At 36.4% G+C, this 18,017-nt stretch overlaps 1 protein-coding gene across 1 annotated transcript in view; it reads left to right on the top strand.

Annotated features, from left to right (window-relative positions):
* Positions 1 to 18,017, top strand: part of TMEM135 (transmembrane protein 135) — a 256,119-nt gene that overhangs the window by 38,884 nt on the left and 199,218 nt on the right. The window contains exon 4 of the mRNA XM_030331443.2: positions 5,668 to 5,701. Coding sequence (XP_030187303.1) covers positions 5,668 to 5,701 — 34 coding nt within the window. The remainder of the gene's footprint in view (positions 1 to 5,667; positions 5,702 to 18,017) is intronic.

The raw sequence follows: 18,017 nt of genomic DNA, 5'->3' as shown, positions 1-18,017 counted from the left end.
GTCTTTCTCTGATTGACTTACTTCACTTAGCATAATACCCTCCAGTTCCATCCACGTTGTTGGAAATGACAAGGTTTCATACTTTTTCATTGTCAAGTAGTGTTCCATTGTATATATATACCATATCTTCTTTATCCATTCATCAATTGATAGACATTTGGGCTCTTCCCATAATTTGGCTATTGTTGATAGTGCTGCTGTAAACATTGGGGTACCAAGTGCTCCTACAAGTCAGCACTCCTATGTCCTTTGGATAAATTCCCAATAGTGCTGTTGCTGGGTTGTAGGGTAATTCTGTTTTTAATTTTTTGAGGAACCTCCACACTGTTTTCCATAGTGGCTGCACTAGTTTGCATTCCCACCAACAGTGCAAGAGGGTTCCTGTTTCTCCACATCCTCGCCAGCATCTGTTGTCTCCTGAGTTGTTCATTTTAGCCACTCTGACCGGTGTGAGGTGGTATTTCAGTGTGGTTTTGATTTGTATTTTCCTGATGATGAGCAATGTTGAGTATCTTTCCATATGTCTGTTTACCATCTGGATGTCTTCTTTGGAAAAGTGTCTATGTCCTCTGCCCATTTCTTCACTGGATTATTTGTTTTTTTGGTTGTTGTGTTTAGTAAGTTCTTTATAGATTTTGGATACTAATCCTTTATCTGATATGTCATTTGCAAATATCTTCTCCCATTCCACTGGTTGCTTTTTAGTTTTGTTGGTTGATTCCTTTGCAGTGCAGAAGCTTTTTATCTTGATGACATCCAGTACATTTTTGCTTTTATTTCCCTTGCTTTCGGAGATATGTCAAGTAAGAAGTTGCTGTGGCTGAGGTCAAAGAGGTTGCTGCCTGTTTCCCCTGTAGGATTTTCATGGTTTCCTGTCTCACATTTAGGTCTTTTATCCATTTTGAGTTTATTCTTGTGTATGGTGAAAGAAAGTGGTTCAGTTTCATTCTTCTGCATTTTGCTGTCCAGTTCTCCCGGCACCATTTGTTAAAAAGACTGTCTTTTTTTCCATTGGATACTCTTTCCTGCTTTGTCCAAGATGAGTTGGCCATATATATAAATAGTTCCATTTCTGGGTTCTCTATTCTATTCCATTGGTCTGTGTGTCTGTTTTCAGGCCAACACCATACTCTCTTGATGATTACAGCTTTGTAGTACAGGCTAAAGTCCAGGATTATGAGGCCTCCAGCTTTCGTTTTCTTTTTCACCATTACTTTAGCTATTCAGGGACTTGTGTGGTTCCATAGAGATTTTAGGATTGTTTGTTCTAACTCTGTGAAGAATGCTGGTGCTATTTTGATTGGGATTACATTGAATGTGTAGATTGTTATGGGTAGTATCAACATTTTAACAATATTTGTTCTTCCAATCCATGAACATGGAATATTTTTCCATTTCTTTGTGTCTTCTTTAGTTTTTTTCATGAGCTTTCTATAGTTTTCAGTGTACACATCTTTTACCCTTGGTTAGGTGTATTCCTAGGTATTTTATGGTTCTTGGTGCAATTGTAAATGGGATCGATTTCTTGATATACCTTTCTGTTGCTTCATTATTGGAGTATAGAAATGCAACCTATTTCTGTACAGAGATTTTATATCCTGTGACTTTGTTGTATTCATGTATCAGTTCTATCAGTTTTTTGGTGGAGTGTTTCGGGTTTTCCATGTAGAGTGTCATGTCATCTGTGAAGAGTGAAAGTTTGACTTTTTCTTTGCCAGTTTGGATGCCTTTGATTTCATTTTGTAGTCTGATTGCTGAGGCTAGGACTTCTAACACTATGTTAAACAACAGTGGTGAGAGTGACATCCCTGTTGTGTTCCTGATCTCAGTGGGAAAGCTCTCAGTTTTTTCCCATTGAGGATGATATCAGCTGTGGGTCTTTCGTGTATGGCTTTTATTGATGTGAAGGTATGTTCCTTCTATCCTGACTTTCTTTTTTTTTTTTTTAATTTTTTTAACCTTTATTTATTTTTGAGACAGAGAGAGACAGAGCATGAATGGGGGAGGGTCAGAGAGAGGGAGACACAGAATCTGAAACAGGCTCCAGGCTCTGAGCTGTCAACACAGAGCCCGACGCGGGACTCGAACTAACGGACTGCGAGATCATGACCTGAGCCAAAGTCGGACGCTTAACTGACTGAGCCACCCAGGCGCCCCTTTCTTTTTTTTTTAATTTTTAAATATCTATTTATTTTTGAGAGGGAGAGACAGAGTGCAAGCAGCGAAGGGGCAGAGAGAGAGGAAGACACAGAATTGGAAGCAGGCTCCAGGCTCTGAGCTGACAGCACTAAGTCCGATGCGAGGCTCGAGCCCACAGACCATGAGATCATGACCTGAGCTGAAGTTGGACGCTTAACTGACTGAGCGATCCAGGCATCCCGTATCCTGACTTTCTTGAGGGTTTTTATTAAGAAAGCATGCCGTTGGGCTGCCTGGGTGGCTCAGTCGGTTGAACATCTGACTTCAGCTCAGGTCATGATCTCACAGTTTGTGGGTTCGAGCCTTGGGTCAGGCTCTGTGTTGACAGCTCGGAGCCTGGAGCCTGCTTCGGATTCTGTGTCTCCCTTTCTCTCTGCTCCTCCCCCGCTCGTGCTCTGTCTCTGTCTCTCAAAAATAAATAGAAATGTTAAAAAAAAAACTTAAAGAAAGGATGCTGTATTTTGTCAAATGCTTTTTCTACATCTATTGACAGGATCATATGGTTCTTATCCTTTCTTCTATTAATGTGATGTATCATGTTGATTGATTTGTGAATATTGAACCAGCCCTACAGCTCAGGAATGAATCCCACTTGATCATGGTGAATAATTCTGTTGAATTCTATTTGCTAGTATCTTGTTGAGAATTTTTGCATCTATGCTCATCAGGAATATTGGCCTGTAGTTCATCTTTTTAGTGGGGTCTCTGTCTGGTTTGGGAATCAATGTGATGCTGGCTTCATAGAATGAGTCTGGAAGCGTTCCTTCCGTTTCTGTTTTTTGGAACAGCTTGAGAAGAATAGGTATTAATTCTGCTTTAAATGTCTGGTAGACTTCCCCTGCGACGCCATCTGGCCCAGGATTCTTATTTTTTGGGAGATTTTTGATAACTGATTCTATTTCTTTGCTGGTTATGGTTCTGTTCAAATTTTCTATTTTTTCCCTTTTGAGTTTTTGTAGCATGTGGATTTCTTCCAGATTGTCCAGTTTGTTGGCATATACTTTTTTATAGTATTCTCTAATAATTGTTTCTATTTCTGTGGTGTTGGTTGTGGTCTCTCGTCTTTCATTCGTGATTTTATCTATTTGGGTCCTCGCTCTTTTTGAGAAGTCTGGCTAGGGAGTTATCAATTTTATTCATTCTTTCAAAAAACCAGCTCTTAGATTGATTGATCTGTTCTACCTTTTTTTTTTTTTTTTTTTTTTGTATGTTGTTTATTTCTGTCCTAATCTTTATTATTTCTTCTTCTGCTGGCTTTGGGCTTTCTTTGCTTCTTTCTAGTTCCTTTAGGTGTGAGGTTAGGTTCTGTATTTGAGACCTTTCTTGCTTCTTGAGATAGGCCTGGATTGCTATGTTTTTTCCTCTTAGGACTGCCTTTGCTGCATTTTGGACTATTGTGTTTTCATTCTCATTATGCTTCCATATATTTTTTAATTTCTCCTTTAATTTCCTGGTTGACCCATTCATTATTTAGTAGGATATAAAAAAAATATTTTTTTTAATGTTTAGTTATTTTTGAGAGACAGAGACAGAGCATGAGGAGGGGAGGGGCAGAGAGAGAGGGGGAGACAGAATCTGAAGCAGGCTCCAGGCTCTGAGCTGTCAGCACAAAGACTGATGCAGGCCTTGAACCCACGAACTCTGAGATCATGACCTGAACTGAAGTCGGCTGCTTAACCGACTGAGCCACTCAGGTGCCCCAGTAGGATTTTTTTTTTTTTAAGTTTATTTATTTTGAGAGAGAGAGAGAGAGAGTTGGGGAGGGGCAGAGAGAGAGAGAGGAAGAGAGAGAGAGAATCCCAAGCAGGCTCTGCATTGCCAGTGAGGAGCCTGGTGTGGGGCTTGAACCCATGAACCATGAGATTGTGACCTGAGCCAAAGTCAGATGCTTAACCAACTGAGCCACCTGGGGCGTCCCTAGTAGGATGTTTTTTAACCTCCATGTTATTTGAGGATTTTCCAAATTTTTTCTTGTGGTTGATTTCAAGTTTCATTGTGTTGTGATCTGAAAATATGCATGGTATGATCTCAAATATTTGTTGAGGGCTGTTTTGTGACCCAGTGTGTGATCTGTTTTGGAGAATGTTCCATGTGCACTTGAAGAATGTGTATTCTACTGCTTTTGGATGAAAAGTTCTGAATATATCTGTATTAATTGATTTATATGTTTTGGAGCTCTCATATTGGGGCATAAACATTTACAATTGTTAGCTCTTCTTGATTGATAGACCCCTTCATTATTTTATAATGCTCTTCTTCATCTCTTGTTAGTCTCTGTTTTAAAATCTAGTTTGTCTGATATAAGTATGGCTACTCCAGCTTTCTTTTGACATCCAGTAGCATAATAGATCGTTCTCCATTCCCTCACTTTCAATCTGCTGGTGTCCTCAGGTCTAAAATGAGTCTCTTATTGGCAGCATATAGATAGATTTTTTTTTTTTAATCCCTTCTGATACCCTGTGTCTTTTGATTGGGGCATTTAGTCCATTTACATTCAGAGTGATTATTGAAAGATAGGGATTTTGTGTCATTGTGTTATCTGTAGGTTTAGTAGTTGTGGTATTGTCTCTGGTCCTTTGTAGTCTCTGCTGCTTTCCACTCACAGAGTCCCCCATAGGATCTCCTGCAGGGCTAGTTTAGTTAAAGACTTCTTTCCTAAAGAATAGAATCTACTTCATTCATGGTCTTACATGCAGTATAAGTTAAATGAAGTGATTAAGGGTGGAACGTTATCCCTATCTTTGAGTTTCTACCTTAATTCTCATTAAACAAGTTTGATAAATGTGCAATATTTCTGGAAAGTTAAAGTTTATAGAAATTTTTTGTTTGTCCTTTGGCATTAGAAAGTTCACTTAGTGCTTAACTTCTCACTTAACAATGAAGTTAAAACCAAAGTGATTTAGTATGATTTGTAAGAACATCTAATGAACAATTGCATTGTGTATGAAACAGATAGAAGACCTGATTTTTGTGCAATCGATGTGCATTGTTTTGGCCTTGACATCTTGGCAAGATGAATTCTTTAAGGTTCTTTATTAAATTTAGAACTCTAGAGTAAACATAGGCTAATAGCAAATTATACTTTCTATTAATATAAGGAAATAGTAATTTTTTTTAAGTTAGAGGTATAATTGACACTTTATATTATTTTCAAATGTACCATGTAATCATTCAATATTGGTATATATTGTGAAATGATCCCTATGGTAAATCTTGTTAATTACAAGGCAATAGTAATTTTAAATAATTTTAATTAATGACCACTAAATAGAATGTTTAATGACCACTGAACAGAATGACTTATAGAATCTATTTAGATCCAATTGTTAGGGTACAGAAAACTTAGTTCAGTATAATCTACCTTTTTCTCAACTCCTGATCATTGTTTTGATTTCTAAAAAAATGATAACATGATTAAGTTAATTTGATACCTCATCTCACTTTATATCTTTTTAAAATTATTTGCAGGAGAGGGCTTCTCACTATTTATATGGCCAATTTGGTAAGTAATTCCTTTCTTTTTGTTGTTGTTGCTTTTAAAGTTTCATTGTGCTTTTTCATTTCTCTTTTTAAAATCAAGTTACATTTAAAAAATGGGAAGGAAAGCTACTTAAATTTCAGAATATTTTCTGTCTCAGTTTTAAAGCATAGTCTTAAATGTTTAAAAAAGCCTTGATGCCACCCAGTTTATTCCTGTCATACATGACTTAATTTCATTTATTTCAGGAGGAAAGTGATTCACTGCCCTGTGTCCTTCATGGCTGTTTTTTTTTCTTTAAGCTTAGATCTTCATCTTTGATAAGATATATATTTCTGTGTATCTCTTTTTCTGTATCTTTGATTTAATTTCATACTCTGCTTCTGTTGCCATTTCTTATAGAAAAATGATTTAAAGATGAGCTTTTGTGATGTCATTATTCTTGGACGTCAGGACAGCATTGGTTCTATCTCTAAAGTCTGAGTATATTTAATAACATAATTAGCTAGGCTTCTTAATCTGTAAGTCTACAGGAATGAAATTAATGTTGTTTAGTCTGTTATTCTTTATGGTAAATATACAGTCAAGATTATATAATTTTCATTGCCAAGTTCATGATTTAGAAAGTATTTATATTGAAATCTTCTAAAGTTGTTTAATAGAATTGGTAGTCAACATTGAAAACTTCAACTAAAAAATTATTTATTTATCTGAAGATAGGTTGTTGAATTCTCTAATGAGGGAATATAATTCAGAGTTATATTTATCAATTCTTTTCAGCTATAAATTTTTTATTATAAATTAGTAATATTTAATTTTTGCTCTGTACTTAGCATATGTCACTTACTGTGCTATATGCTGGTAGACAGGATGGAGATAGTCTTTACACTTAATGGAGTTTGCTGTCTAGTGAAGGAGTCACAGTAAAAATAACAATGTTTGAAAAGGACTAGAATATAAATTATAGTATGCTATGAGAACCATAATAGTAGCACCAAATTATTCTGGGTGCTGCTCTTCTTTCTTATTTTTTAAAAAACTTAAAAATACTTCCCCTGCATACTAGGGTGGGTTTGAATTTTAATGTGTTTTTTTTCTTTTCTATACTACCACATGGTGTGTATACTTTAATACCCAAATGCTATCTGTATTTAATTTTTTGTAATGTTTATTTATTTTTGAGAGAGAGAGAGAGAGACAGACAGAACGCAAGCAGGGGAGGGGCAGAGAGAGAGGGAGACACAGAATCTGAAGCAGGCTCCAGGCTCCGAGCTGTCAGCACAGAGCCCGATGTGGGGCTCAAACTCACTGATGGTGAGATCATGATCTGAGCCGAAGTCGGACCCTAAAGCGACTGAGCCATCCAGGCACTCCAAATACTATCTGTATTTATATACTTGTCTTTAAATTCTAAGTAAAATTTTACAAACTTTTTTTGGTGTGGTGTGGTGTGGTGTGGTGTGGTGTGTGTGTGTATGTGTGTATTGCCTCATTTAGATTGTTAATTTCTGGAGAGATGATCTTTGATTTTGGTTGTTATAATCAGTGCTGGAGATTGGTCTTTAAATACTGTAGTTTTGGGGAATAAGCCTTTTATTTGAATGAATCATACAGAGATTCATATGCAGCTGTAAGAAATGGTGGAGAGATCTCATATTCATTCTACTCAGTTTCTCCAGTAGTAATATCTTCCAAAACCAAAGTAGTATCAAAATTATGATATTTATATTGATATTTAAAGAAATTTTCCTTTCGACAAGGATCAAAAGTTAATTTTGATCCTTTATTAAGGACATTTTTGTATCATTAACCACAAAATTTTAATCAGACCAAAGCCCTTTTTTATACCTCAATTTTTTTTTAATGCCTCAATTTTGACTATGTTTAAAGGAAAGTAAATTTGTATATAATATATTCTTGGTACTAATGATAATCTAATAAGTTTAATTCTTCTCTTTATCTAAATAGAGCCTTTTGTTTATACAGTTACTATACAACTATTTCTGTAATAAGAGAGTGGCTGGTGCAGAATAGGTAAAGATTTAAATATTTTCAGAGACTGAATTTATCCTTAAGAAGTAACTTTGTTCTATAATTTGATTGTTGCTTCCTAGACTAAGTTGAAATTGTTGGCGTATAATATCAAGAGCAATATTTCTAAACGTTAGGAGGTTTTATTTTAAAATTATTTACTGTATTTAGGTATGTATTTCTGATTTGGAAAGTATCAAAAAGCATAAAAAAGAAAGTAAAAAATCATCTGTAATTTTACCATGTAGTAATTTTAGTATTTATTTTTTATTCCCTTCCTTCTCCTCTAATGTACATACATAAGTACACAAATATAGATGCATAGATTTCCAATACATTTGGAAATGTGGATGGTGTTATGGTTGTTGCAGTGACTGGGGAATGTTGCAAGCATTTAATGAAGAAGCCAGGGATGCTAAACACCCTGCAGTAAAGGGACAGTTCTGCATTATGAAGAACATCCCATCTCAAATGTCAACTGCACTCCTGAGTGGGTACATATTATATATCCTTTTTAAACAATCAGGGACATATGTTTTGTGACATCTTTTGTTTCTGTGCTATCTAGTTTTTATTGCTCACGATATTAAGTAATCTTTTTTTGGAGGGTGTACTCCTACCTTTTCACTTCTTGTTATATCTTCATTACAGTGGGTTGGTTTTATACATAAACACATATACATAGCCCCCCTCAAAATGTTGGGAGACAATGAAATAATAACTATTTGGCTAATAATAATATCATCTTGTTAGTTTTGGTTGTGATAGTTACCCATTCCTTGGTTACTTTGATCAGAAAATTTCAAAGGCATTGACATGCCTTTGAATGAGTACAAGATAGAAGAATATGTAGATTTGTCTTCATATTGTCTTTATTTGTTGTCTTGTCTTTATTTTTATTAGTAAATATTTATTGCATGCACGGTACTTTGCTAGGTATTGGGACACAAATATAACCTATCATTCTGTCCTTGAAATTGATTTAGTTGAGGGTACAAGGTATACCTGGATCAATACCTAGGTGATTGATAGGCCAAGATAGTGCATTCATGTCAAATATGTGAAAAGATAATAAAGTCCTTAGAACTTTAGAAAAGGAAGTTAGCTTTGGGCTAGGGCAATCACAAAGTTTTATGAATTACATGGAACTTGAACCTTGAGGAAAGGAGGGGACTTGGAGGCAGCTTCATCTTAGAAACATGTCATTGGTGACCATAAGACAAAATCCTTCCCTTTCCAAGGATTGCTAAGTTGGGGTCAAGGTTTACAAAAAAAGAAAAAGATAAGAAACATTCAGTATCTACCATGTTGGACACTGTGAGTGAAACTGTAGCCATTAAACAAGGTTGGGTCACCTGGGTGCCTCAGTCGCGTCTAACTCTTGATTTTGGCTCACGTCATGATCTCGTGGTTCATGAGATTGAGCCCCATGGCAAGTTCTGTGCTGACAATGCGGGGCCTGCTGGGGATTCTCTCTCTCTTTCTCTCTCTCTGCCCCATATAGTTCTGTTTCTGGGGGATCTTCTACTTAAGAAGAAAGAAATATGTAAGAGGAAAGAAATACATAAACCAATGGAAATAAACCTCATTTCTGTTTTTTAGTATTGACAGTTGTCTCAGAACAGAAAACAGTATAGTGTTTGTACTATGCAATTGTGAGGATACAGTTTGCTAACTGTGTTTTTGTTAGTGTTGTAGGAAACAGGTGAAGAGCTATATACTCTAAATAAAGGACATCTCTATTAGTGCTTTTGTTATTATGAAAAGATTTTTTCTGGTCTCCTTATAGTTACTTTTATTACCCATGATATCTGTAAGTAAGCCCTGGTAAGTCTCTGTTATTAGATCAGTGGTTTATAGCCTTAATGATTAGCAGTTTCAATAATTACAAACTTAAGGCAGTTGAATTCATATCCATCTGAAAGTGTGTTTTGTTATGTGTTTGTTAGCTTATTTTGGAAGGAAAGGGGTACAATTTTTAAAATAGTATAGTTTTTTAGATTTTTAGAATTCATAGAGGATTAGTTGTTAAAGGAAAAAATGTACGAAAGGTATAGACAAGTATGAAATAAAGAATTAAATGTTTTCTCTTGCTTCTGCCCAAGATATGGCTATAAAATTATGGAAATGTTTTGTTGGGACTAATATGTTAGAACCAGTTACCCACACAAACACCAGCTGCCAGGATTCAACTTTGCCACAGTATAATTTAAGAGTACACATAAAAGTTTGCATTGATATGATTTCCCTTTATTGTGTTGGTTGTGACAATGACAGGATCCCAGGCTTTCAAAATTCATCATATACTGCTAACAGTTATTTAAAATGCGGTGTTAGGTGAAGTTCATTTATTTTTTAGTTTAATTATAATTTAGGACATTTAAAAATCTCTCTAGGGTGCCAGGGTGGCTCAGTCGGTTAAGTATCCGACTTCGGCTCATGTCATGCATGATCTTACAGTTCGTGAGTTCAAGCCCCATGTTGGGCTCTGTGCTGACAGCTTGGAGCCTGGAGCCTGCTTTGGATTCTGTGTCTCCCTCTCTCTCTGCCCCTCCCCTGCTCATGCTCTGTCTCTCTCACTCTCAAAAAAATGAATAAATGTTAAAAAAAAAAAAAAACTTGAAAAAAACCTCTCTGTATAGACCCTTTATAAAACTTTTCTCTGCAGTTTCATTTATGCCACTACGCATTCAACAAGGGGTGCATTTTAAAACTGGAAAATATATCTAGTAGGCCTGCTTCTAGCATTTGCTTTTTAATTTTAAACACACACAGTGTCTTTGAATAAAACATCTGTCTTTGATTTTTCAAACATAAGGTTTGAAAATGTTGATTCATATGTTTTCTTGTAAGGCCACTTCAGTGAAATTAGATTCAGCAGGTATTTATTATATGTCAGTACTGTGCTAGGCACATGAGGATACGAAAGAAATACAAAATGGATTATAAATTAGTTGGAGAAATTTGACAGATGAACTTGAAAGAAATAAACGGAAAGTATTAGATTCACAAAAACAATTCTAAACACCTTTTTCCAGTTACTCCCCCAGGTCTTCCCTCTGCAGCATATGACATCTACTGTCCATCTAGCTGCTAAGGCCAGAAACTTAGGAGTCTTAACTCTTTTCTTCTCTTTATACTCTTAGTTCAGTCCATTAGGAAATCTTATTCTACTTCTAAAATATATTCTGGGGGTTATAGTGACTTGCCACCTCTATGGTTCTAACCATAGTTTGAGCCCTAAATCTCTTGCCTGAGCTACCTTAATAGCCTAATAACTGATTTACATCTTCCCACCCTTGTCTTCCTGAATGTAGTCTGTCTTCCACATAAGCAGTCAGAGTCACTGGAAATACAAATTACAGCATGTCAGTCTTCTGCTTAAAACTCAGAAAAACCTTCCCTTCCACTGTACACCAAATGAAATCTAAATGCCTTACTGTGGCTTACAAGGCTCTGACTTCATCTACTTTTTCTTCTCATTCTTTGCACTTGCTTTCTTTCTGTCTGTTGAACACTTTAACACTTTCTGTCTCTTGAACACTTTTACAGCCTTAGCATTTGCTTTTCTTTGTGCTTGGAAATCTGTTTCCCTAGATTTCTTGGCTAGCATCTCCTCCTTGTGTAGTTGGCCCATTGTCACCTTCTGAGAGAGCTCTTTCTTACTATCATAGTTAAACAACTTCCCCTCACTTCTCTACTCTCTAACTGGTAATCCTATATTTTTTCATGGCATTTATAAGTACTGAATTTTTTATTTGTTTGTTGTCTTTTTTCCCTCACTGTGTGTAAGCTGCTTAAGGGCAAGGGACTCTTGCTTGCTCCCTGACATATCTCTAGTACCTAAAAATACTGCTCAGCATATAGTATATGCTCAATAAATAATTATTGAATGAAAGTCGACTGGGAGCAGATACTACTTAAAATGGCAAAAATGAGAGAGAATGATCTCTATTCTTATTTCACCCCTTTCAATACCCCTAAGTCTTAAGTCCTTTAAGCCAACCAAATGACCTTGTTTTCCCACAGGAAATAAACAGAGGAGTAAGTGGATCTGTCCTCGGTTGAGTTCCTGAACTTGTAGATCCGTTTTTGGAAGCCTTCTTAGAAGTACCAGAATTAGTGGTGATACTGCTTTTTAGGTTCTTAACTCTGACTCAGTCAAATTGAGGAATGTATTGCTGGTACCCAGTATAACAATAGACAATGTTGAGCTCTTACCTTCATTAGTAGAAGGTGAGATACTTTGTTATTTGAGGATAATAGGTTCCTTACGTTTGCCATGGCTTTCTTGGTCAGAAAGACAGAATAGAGAGGAATTCTCCTAGAGACTGTGAGCATGAAAAGGGAAATTATTGGGATGCTTGGGTGGCTCAGTTGGTTAAGCATCTTCGGCTCAGGTCATGATCTCATGGTTCATGAGTTTGAGCCCCACATCGGGCTATCTGTTGTCAGCACAGAGCCCACTTTGGATCCTCTGCCCCCTTCTTTCTCTGCCCCTCCCCTGCTCACTCTCTCTCTCAAAAATAAATCAACTTAAAAAAATTAAAAAAGGGGAATTGTTAGAGACTCTTGTTTTCTTTTACTGGATAATTTAAAACTGTGTTTTTGAGATATTTCCTTATTGTTGTAAGTATTTACTTTGAACTTCACAACATATTTTCAAGACCTGTGTGTGTTATGTACTTCCAATGCATTGCTTCTAACTGCTGTATAAAGTGCCAGAATATTCATCCTCATGTATGGCCTATAATAGTTATTTTAAGGTAGAAATCATATATCATAAAATTTACCCCTTTAAAGTTTACAATCCATTGGTTTTTAGTATATTCACAAAATTGTGCATCTGTCACCACTGTCTAATTTTAGACTATTTCATCCACTACATTTTATTTGTTCATTCTTCCAGCAATGGATATACAAATTGCTTCCAATTCAGCATCACCATGTGGTAATGAACATCTTTGTACATGACTGTTTTGTGAATTTTTCTGGGTGTGTGTGAATAAAATTTAAGGAGGTGAATTTTTAGATCATGTGCTTTCTGGTAAAGGTCAGAATGGTTTGGAATGTGAGTAAGACCATTATTCTGGAGTTCATTTGGAGGTAGAATTATTGTTATTTTAGGAGAGAAATTTGTGCTTCTTTGTCTTGTGTTTCTATTTGAATAATTGATTACTCATCTTAGAGACTTCAGGCTTGGAGGTTGAACTTTGAAACTATTAGGTACTCTGCTATAAATGGTTTGGAGTAGTAGTGCAAGGTCAGTTAGACTACAGGGAAAATGAGTGTAATTTCTCTTTGGGTATAGCTTCTATTCATAACTAGTCTTTATCACATATCTTTGTTTTCTATTTGCTTGGTAAAGATAATGTAAAATACATATTGGGAAATTGCAAGAGACAAATGTAAAAGAAAATCAATAAAAATAAGTAAATAAATCTAAAAGAAGCAGATATGAAGAAACAGTTTTACAAAGAAATATAAATAAAAGAGACAAAGGAAAGTAATATATAAGAAAGGAAAATGTAAAATACAATAACAACCTATGTAATAAGCATTTGGCTTTCATTGACACCTGAAGGGGGGTGTAGCACTTCTTTACTTCTGGGTGGGCACGGTCTCTGCTGACACCCCTAGTTGGGGGTAGGGGAGCAGAGGCCTAGTTATCAGCTGGTGGGGCTGAAAGTCTCAGCTCTGTACTTGATATTCTCTGACTCTTCCTCATTGGAGGCCTTGTTATAGCTTTGTGAGGGTGGTCATTTGGTCATTGATGGTGGATATTGGGCCACAGGTTTGTGTGTGTGTGTGTGTGTGTGTGTGTGTGTGTGTGTGTGTGGTGTTTGACTTGAGTAGAGTGGTTATTGTCTAAAAGTTTGTGTTTTGATAGACTGCCCTTTTCTTGGTCCTTTAGCAAGACAGAGCAGGTTTTTGTCTGTGCTTATTAGCATTTACAGCTTACCAGCCTTCTTCAGCTCTAACAGTGGGATAGATAAGGCAAAAAGAAAATGTAGGTACTCACTACCATGTCATTCTTTGGATTGTAGGATCTCTAGATGGTCTGCTCTCTTCTTTTCAATTTTCAGTCTTTAATGTTTGCTTTATATCCAATGTCCAGTGTTTTTAGTTGTAATTAGTGGGAGGAATAAGGAAAATGTATATAACTGATATTCCCAGAAGTCCTTATTTGTATATATGTACATATAATGTGTGTATATATGTATGTATATATATATGTACATATATATATATTTTTTTCATATATATATTCAACATTTTTTTAAATGTTTATTTATTTTTGAGAGAGACAGAGACAGAATGTGAGTGGGTTAGGGGCAGAGAGAGAGGGAGATACAGAATCCGAAGCAGGTTCCAGGCTCTGAGCTGTCAGCACAGAGCCTGATGCGGGGCTTGAACCCATGAGCTGTGAGATCATGAGCCGAAATCAGACGCTCAACCGACTGAGCTACCCAGGTGCCCCATATATGTGTGTGTGTGTGTGTGTGTGTGTGTGTGTGTATGTGTATATATATATATTTTGTAGTCATAAATAAGCACTTATGAAAAACAAGTTACCAAGATCAAGATCTGGCAGAAACAATTAACAACAAAACAGACCTGCAGAGACTACGTGTGTTGGGATTATCTGAAAATGTTTTAAAACTAGTGTGTTTACTATGTTTAAAATAAACGATGACTTCTGATGCAGGCTCAATTGGAGTAACAGGGAACAGATTTACCCTTCTGACTGAAACAACAAAAAACAGACAAAATAAAAGAAACAACAGTTTTCAAAACATTGTATATGAAGCAGTGAAGAACAGTGATCCCTGAAAGATTGGAAACTAGTACGGTGAGTCCTGTGGTTGCTTTGACTTACTACCTGGAGAGCATTTCTAGGTCATGGAGAAGGGATGTAAAACTGAGGCAGAGCCTATTTCTATCTCGGGAGTTGACAAGACATAGCTCGGAGTCCAAGGAAACAAGCTGTCTAGAGTTTGCAGGTAGGAAAGGAGAGAGGTAGTTCCAGAAATGTGCAGAGGATCCCAATGAATAGTTAGGTGAGTTCTGATTTGTGCATGCATGTGAGGAATCTACTGAGATTGGGAAAGGAACCAGCGAAACCCATTAGAGGCAAAAAAAAAAAAAAAAAATCCTCTGAGATCATGCAGGGCTAGGAATAGTTAATGTTCCCACCACTGAGAGTAGAAAATTTCATAATTTGCAAGGTATTGGGAAGAGTCAGAAGCATTAGAAGTCTTAGAAGCATTAAAATTTTTTTACCTCAGAGTGTGGCAAAATTAGTCCTAGACTAAAAACTGCTCTGGCCCCAACTAAAACAACAACAACAATAACAACAACAAAAACAACAACAAAAACAACAACAACAAACAGCAAGACATGAAAGGATCTGTTTTCAAATAACTGCATCCCCAAATAAATCTAAAGAAAATTGTGGGAAAACAAAAATATACAACATTCAACAAGGTAAAAATCACAATGTCTGGCATACAATGAAAAATTGTCAGGCATGAAAAGAATTAGGACCAATAATGATGATAAAAATCAATCATTTGAAACGAACTCAGAAGTGATACCTGTGATAGAATTAGTAGACAAGGATCTCAAAGCAGTACTTATTATTGTATTCCATGTACTCAAGAAGTTAGGGAAAATACTGAACATGTTAAGCAGAGATATGGAAGATCTAAAAAAAAAAGACCCAAATTAAACTTCTAGAGATGAAAGCTATAAGATCTGAGATGAAAAATACACAGAGTAGGTTTAATGACATATTGGACTTTGCAGAAAATATTAGCGAACCTGAAGGTGTAGCAATAGAAACTATCCAAAATGAAACACCAAGAGAAAATAAAAAACACAAACAGAATATTAGTGATCTAATAGGGCAACTTGAATTTGCCCAATATGCATACATTTGGAGTCTCTGAAAGAGAGGGGGAGGGAGGGTCAGTAAAGGCATTTGGAGAAACGTGATGAAAACTTAACTGTCATATCCAAGAAGCTTAATGGACCTCAAGCACTCTGGGAACATGAAGGAGATGAATCATATCATAGTCGATTAACCCAGTGATAAAGAAAAAAATCTTGAAAGCATCCAGAGAAGAGAGAACCTTTTATACAGAGGAATGAAGATCATGGCAGCAAATCTCTCATTGGGAATAATACAGACCAGAAGACAGTTAAGCAGTATCTTTAAAGAACTGAAGAAAAGGAACTGTCAACCTAGAGTTGTATACCTAGGAACATATTTTTAAAAGATAAAGATAAAATAAAAATAAAAAATAAAAAAGAATTCATTACCAGCAGACCTGTAGTTAGGAAATGTTGAAGCTTATCAGGAAGTAGTCAGGAAAATGATAGCAGTTGGAAATCTGAGTCTATGCAAAGAAATTAGGATCACTGGAAATGGTTAGCTATGTGGGTAAATATGAAGGATACTTTATGTGTGTGTGTGTGTATCACACACACACACACACACACACACACACACACACACATATATATCCCTTTAAAAAGTATAATTGTAAAAATAATAGCAATGTAGTTTATGAGGATTATAGCATATGTAAAGTAAGGCATAGCAACGATAGTAAAAAGTTCAAGAGGGGAGAATGGGAGTGTAATGCAAGATTTTCATGCTATATGGGACATTGTATAATATCACTTGAGGGTAGACTGTCATACTTTTAAGGTGCATATTATAAATCTTAAATCAACCCAGCTAAATGTATTGTAAAAGTAAAAGGACACATATATTAAAAGTAAACTAAAATGGGTTTCAAAAGAAGCCATTTTATTTTTAAAAAATTTTTTTTTCAATGTTTTTATTTATTTTTGACACAGAGAGAGGCAGAGCATGAGCAAGGGAGGGGCAGAGAGGGAGACACAGAATCTGAAGCAGGCTCCAGGCTCCGAGCCGTCAGCACAGAGCCCGATGTGGGGCTCGAACTCACAGACCGTGAGATCATGACCTGAGCCAAAGTCGGATGCTTAACCGACTGAGCCACCCAGGCACCCCAAAAGAAGCCATTTTAAAAATAAAGGGATAGGGGCGCCTGGGTGGCGCAGTCAGTTAAGCGTCCGACTTCAGCCAGGTCACGATCTCGCGGTCCGTGAGTTTGAGCCCCGCGTCAGGCTCTGGGCTGATGGCTCAGAGCCTGGAGCCTGTTTCCGATTCTGTGTCTCCCTCTCTCTCTGCCCCTCCCCCATTCATGCTCTGTCTCTCTCTGTCCCAAAAATAAATAAACGTTGAAAAAAAAATTTAAAAAAAAATAAAAAAAATAAAAATAAAGGGATAGACATATTTAAAGTAAACTAAAACAGGTTAAAAAAAATAAAGTAGAAGGTGAGAAAAGATATATCATGCTCACTTTAAGCAGACGTAAGCTGGAGTGGATATATTAACATCAGACATAGTAGATTTCTGAGCAAAGCATATGACCAGAGAAACAGAAGATTATTTAATAACAGTAAAGGGGTAATTGAATTAAAAGTATATAATAGTCCTAAATAAGAGTGCTAATAAGAGAGCTTCGAAATAAGTAAAGCAAAAACTGATGGAACTGCAATGACAAATAAGCACATTCACATCTATACTTAGAGATTACAACATTATTCTCTCAATAACTGAGTGTCAAAAGAAAATCATTAAGGATATAGAAGCCTTAAATAACATCAACTACCTTGGTATAGTTGACATTTATAGAATTTTCTACCCAACAACAGAATGAACATTGTTTCTTCCTTCCTTCCTTCCTTCCTTCCTTCCTTCCTTCCTTCCTTCCTTCCTTCCTTCCTTCCTTCCTTCCCTCCCTCCCTCCCTCCCTCCCTCCCTTCCTCCCTTCCTTTCTTTCCTTCTGTCCTTTTTCTTTCTTTCTTTAGCCCATCCCCCCGACCGAACACTCCACCAGCAACCCTTAGTTTGTTCTCTATTTAGGAGTCTTTTATGGTTTGCCTCCTTCTCTGTTTTTAACTTATTTTTGCTTCCTTTCCCTACATTCATCTGTTTGGCTTCTTAAATTCCACATATGGCCGAAGTCATGATATTTGTCTTTGGCTGACTGACTTATTTCACTTAAGATAATACACTCTAGTTCCATCCATGTTGTTGCAAATGGCAAGCTTTCATTCTTTTTGATTGCCAAGTAATATTCCATTGCACGTATATACCACATCTTCTTTATCATCTGTTAATGGACATTTGGGCTCTTTCCATACTTTGGCTACTGTCGATAGTGCTGCTATAAACATTGGGGTGCATGTGCCCCTTCGAAGCAGCACTCCT

The sequence above is a fragment of the Lynx canadensis genome, chromosome D1, assembly GCF_007474595.2.
Source record: "Lynx canadensis isolate LIC74 chromosome D1, mLynCan4.pri.v2, whole genome shotgun sequence".
Classification (NCBI taxonomy): Eukaryota; Metazoa; Chordata; class Mammalia; order Carnivora; family Felidae; genus Lynx; species Lynx canadensis.
The sequence above is the reverse complement of the archived record's forward strand: the minus strand, read 5'-3'. Positions and strand labels throughout refer to the sequence as shown.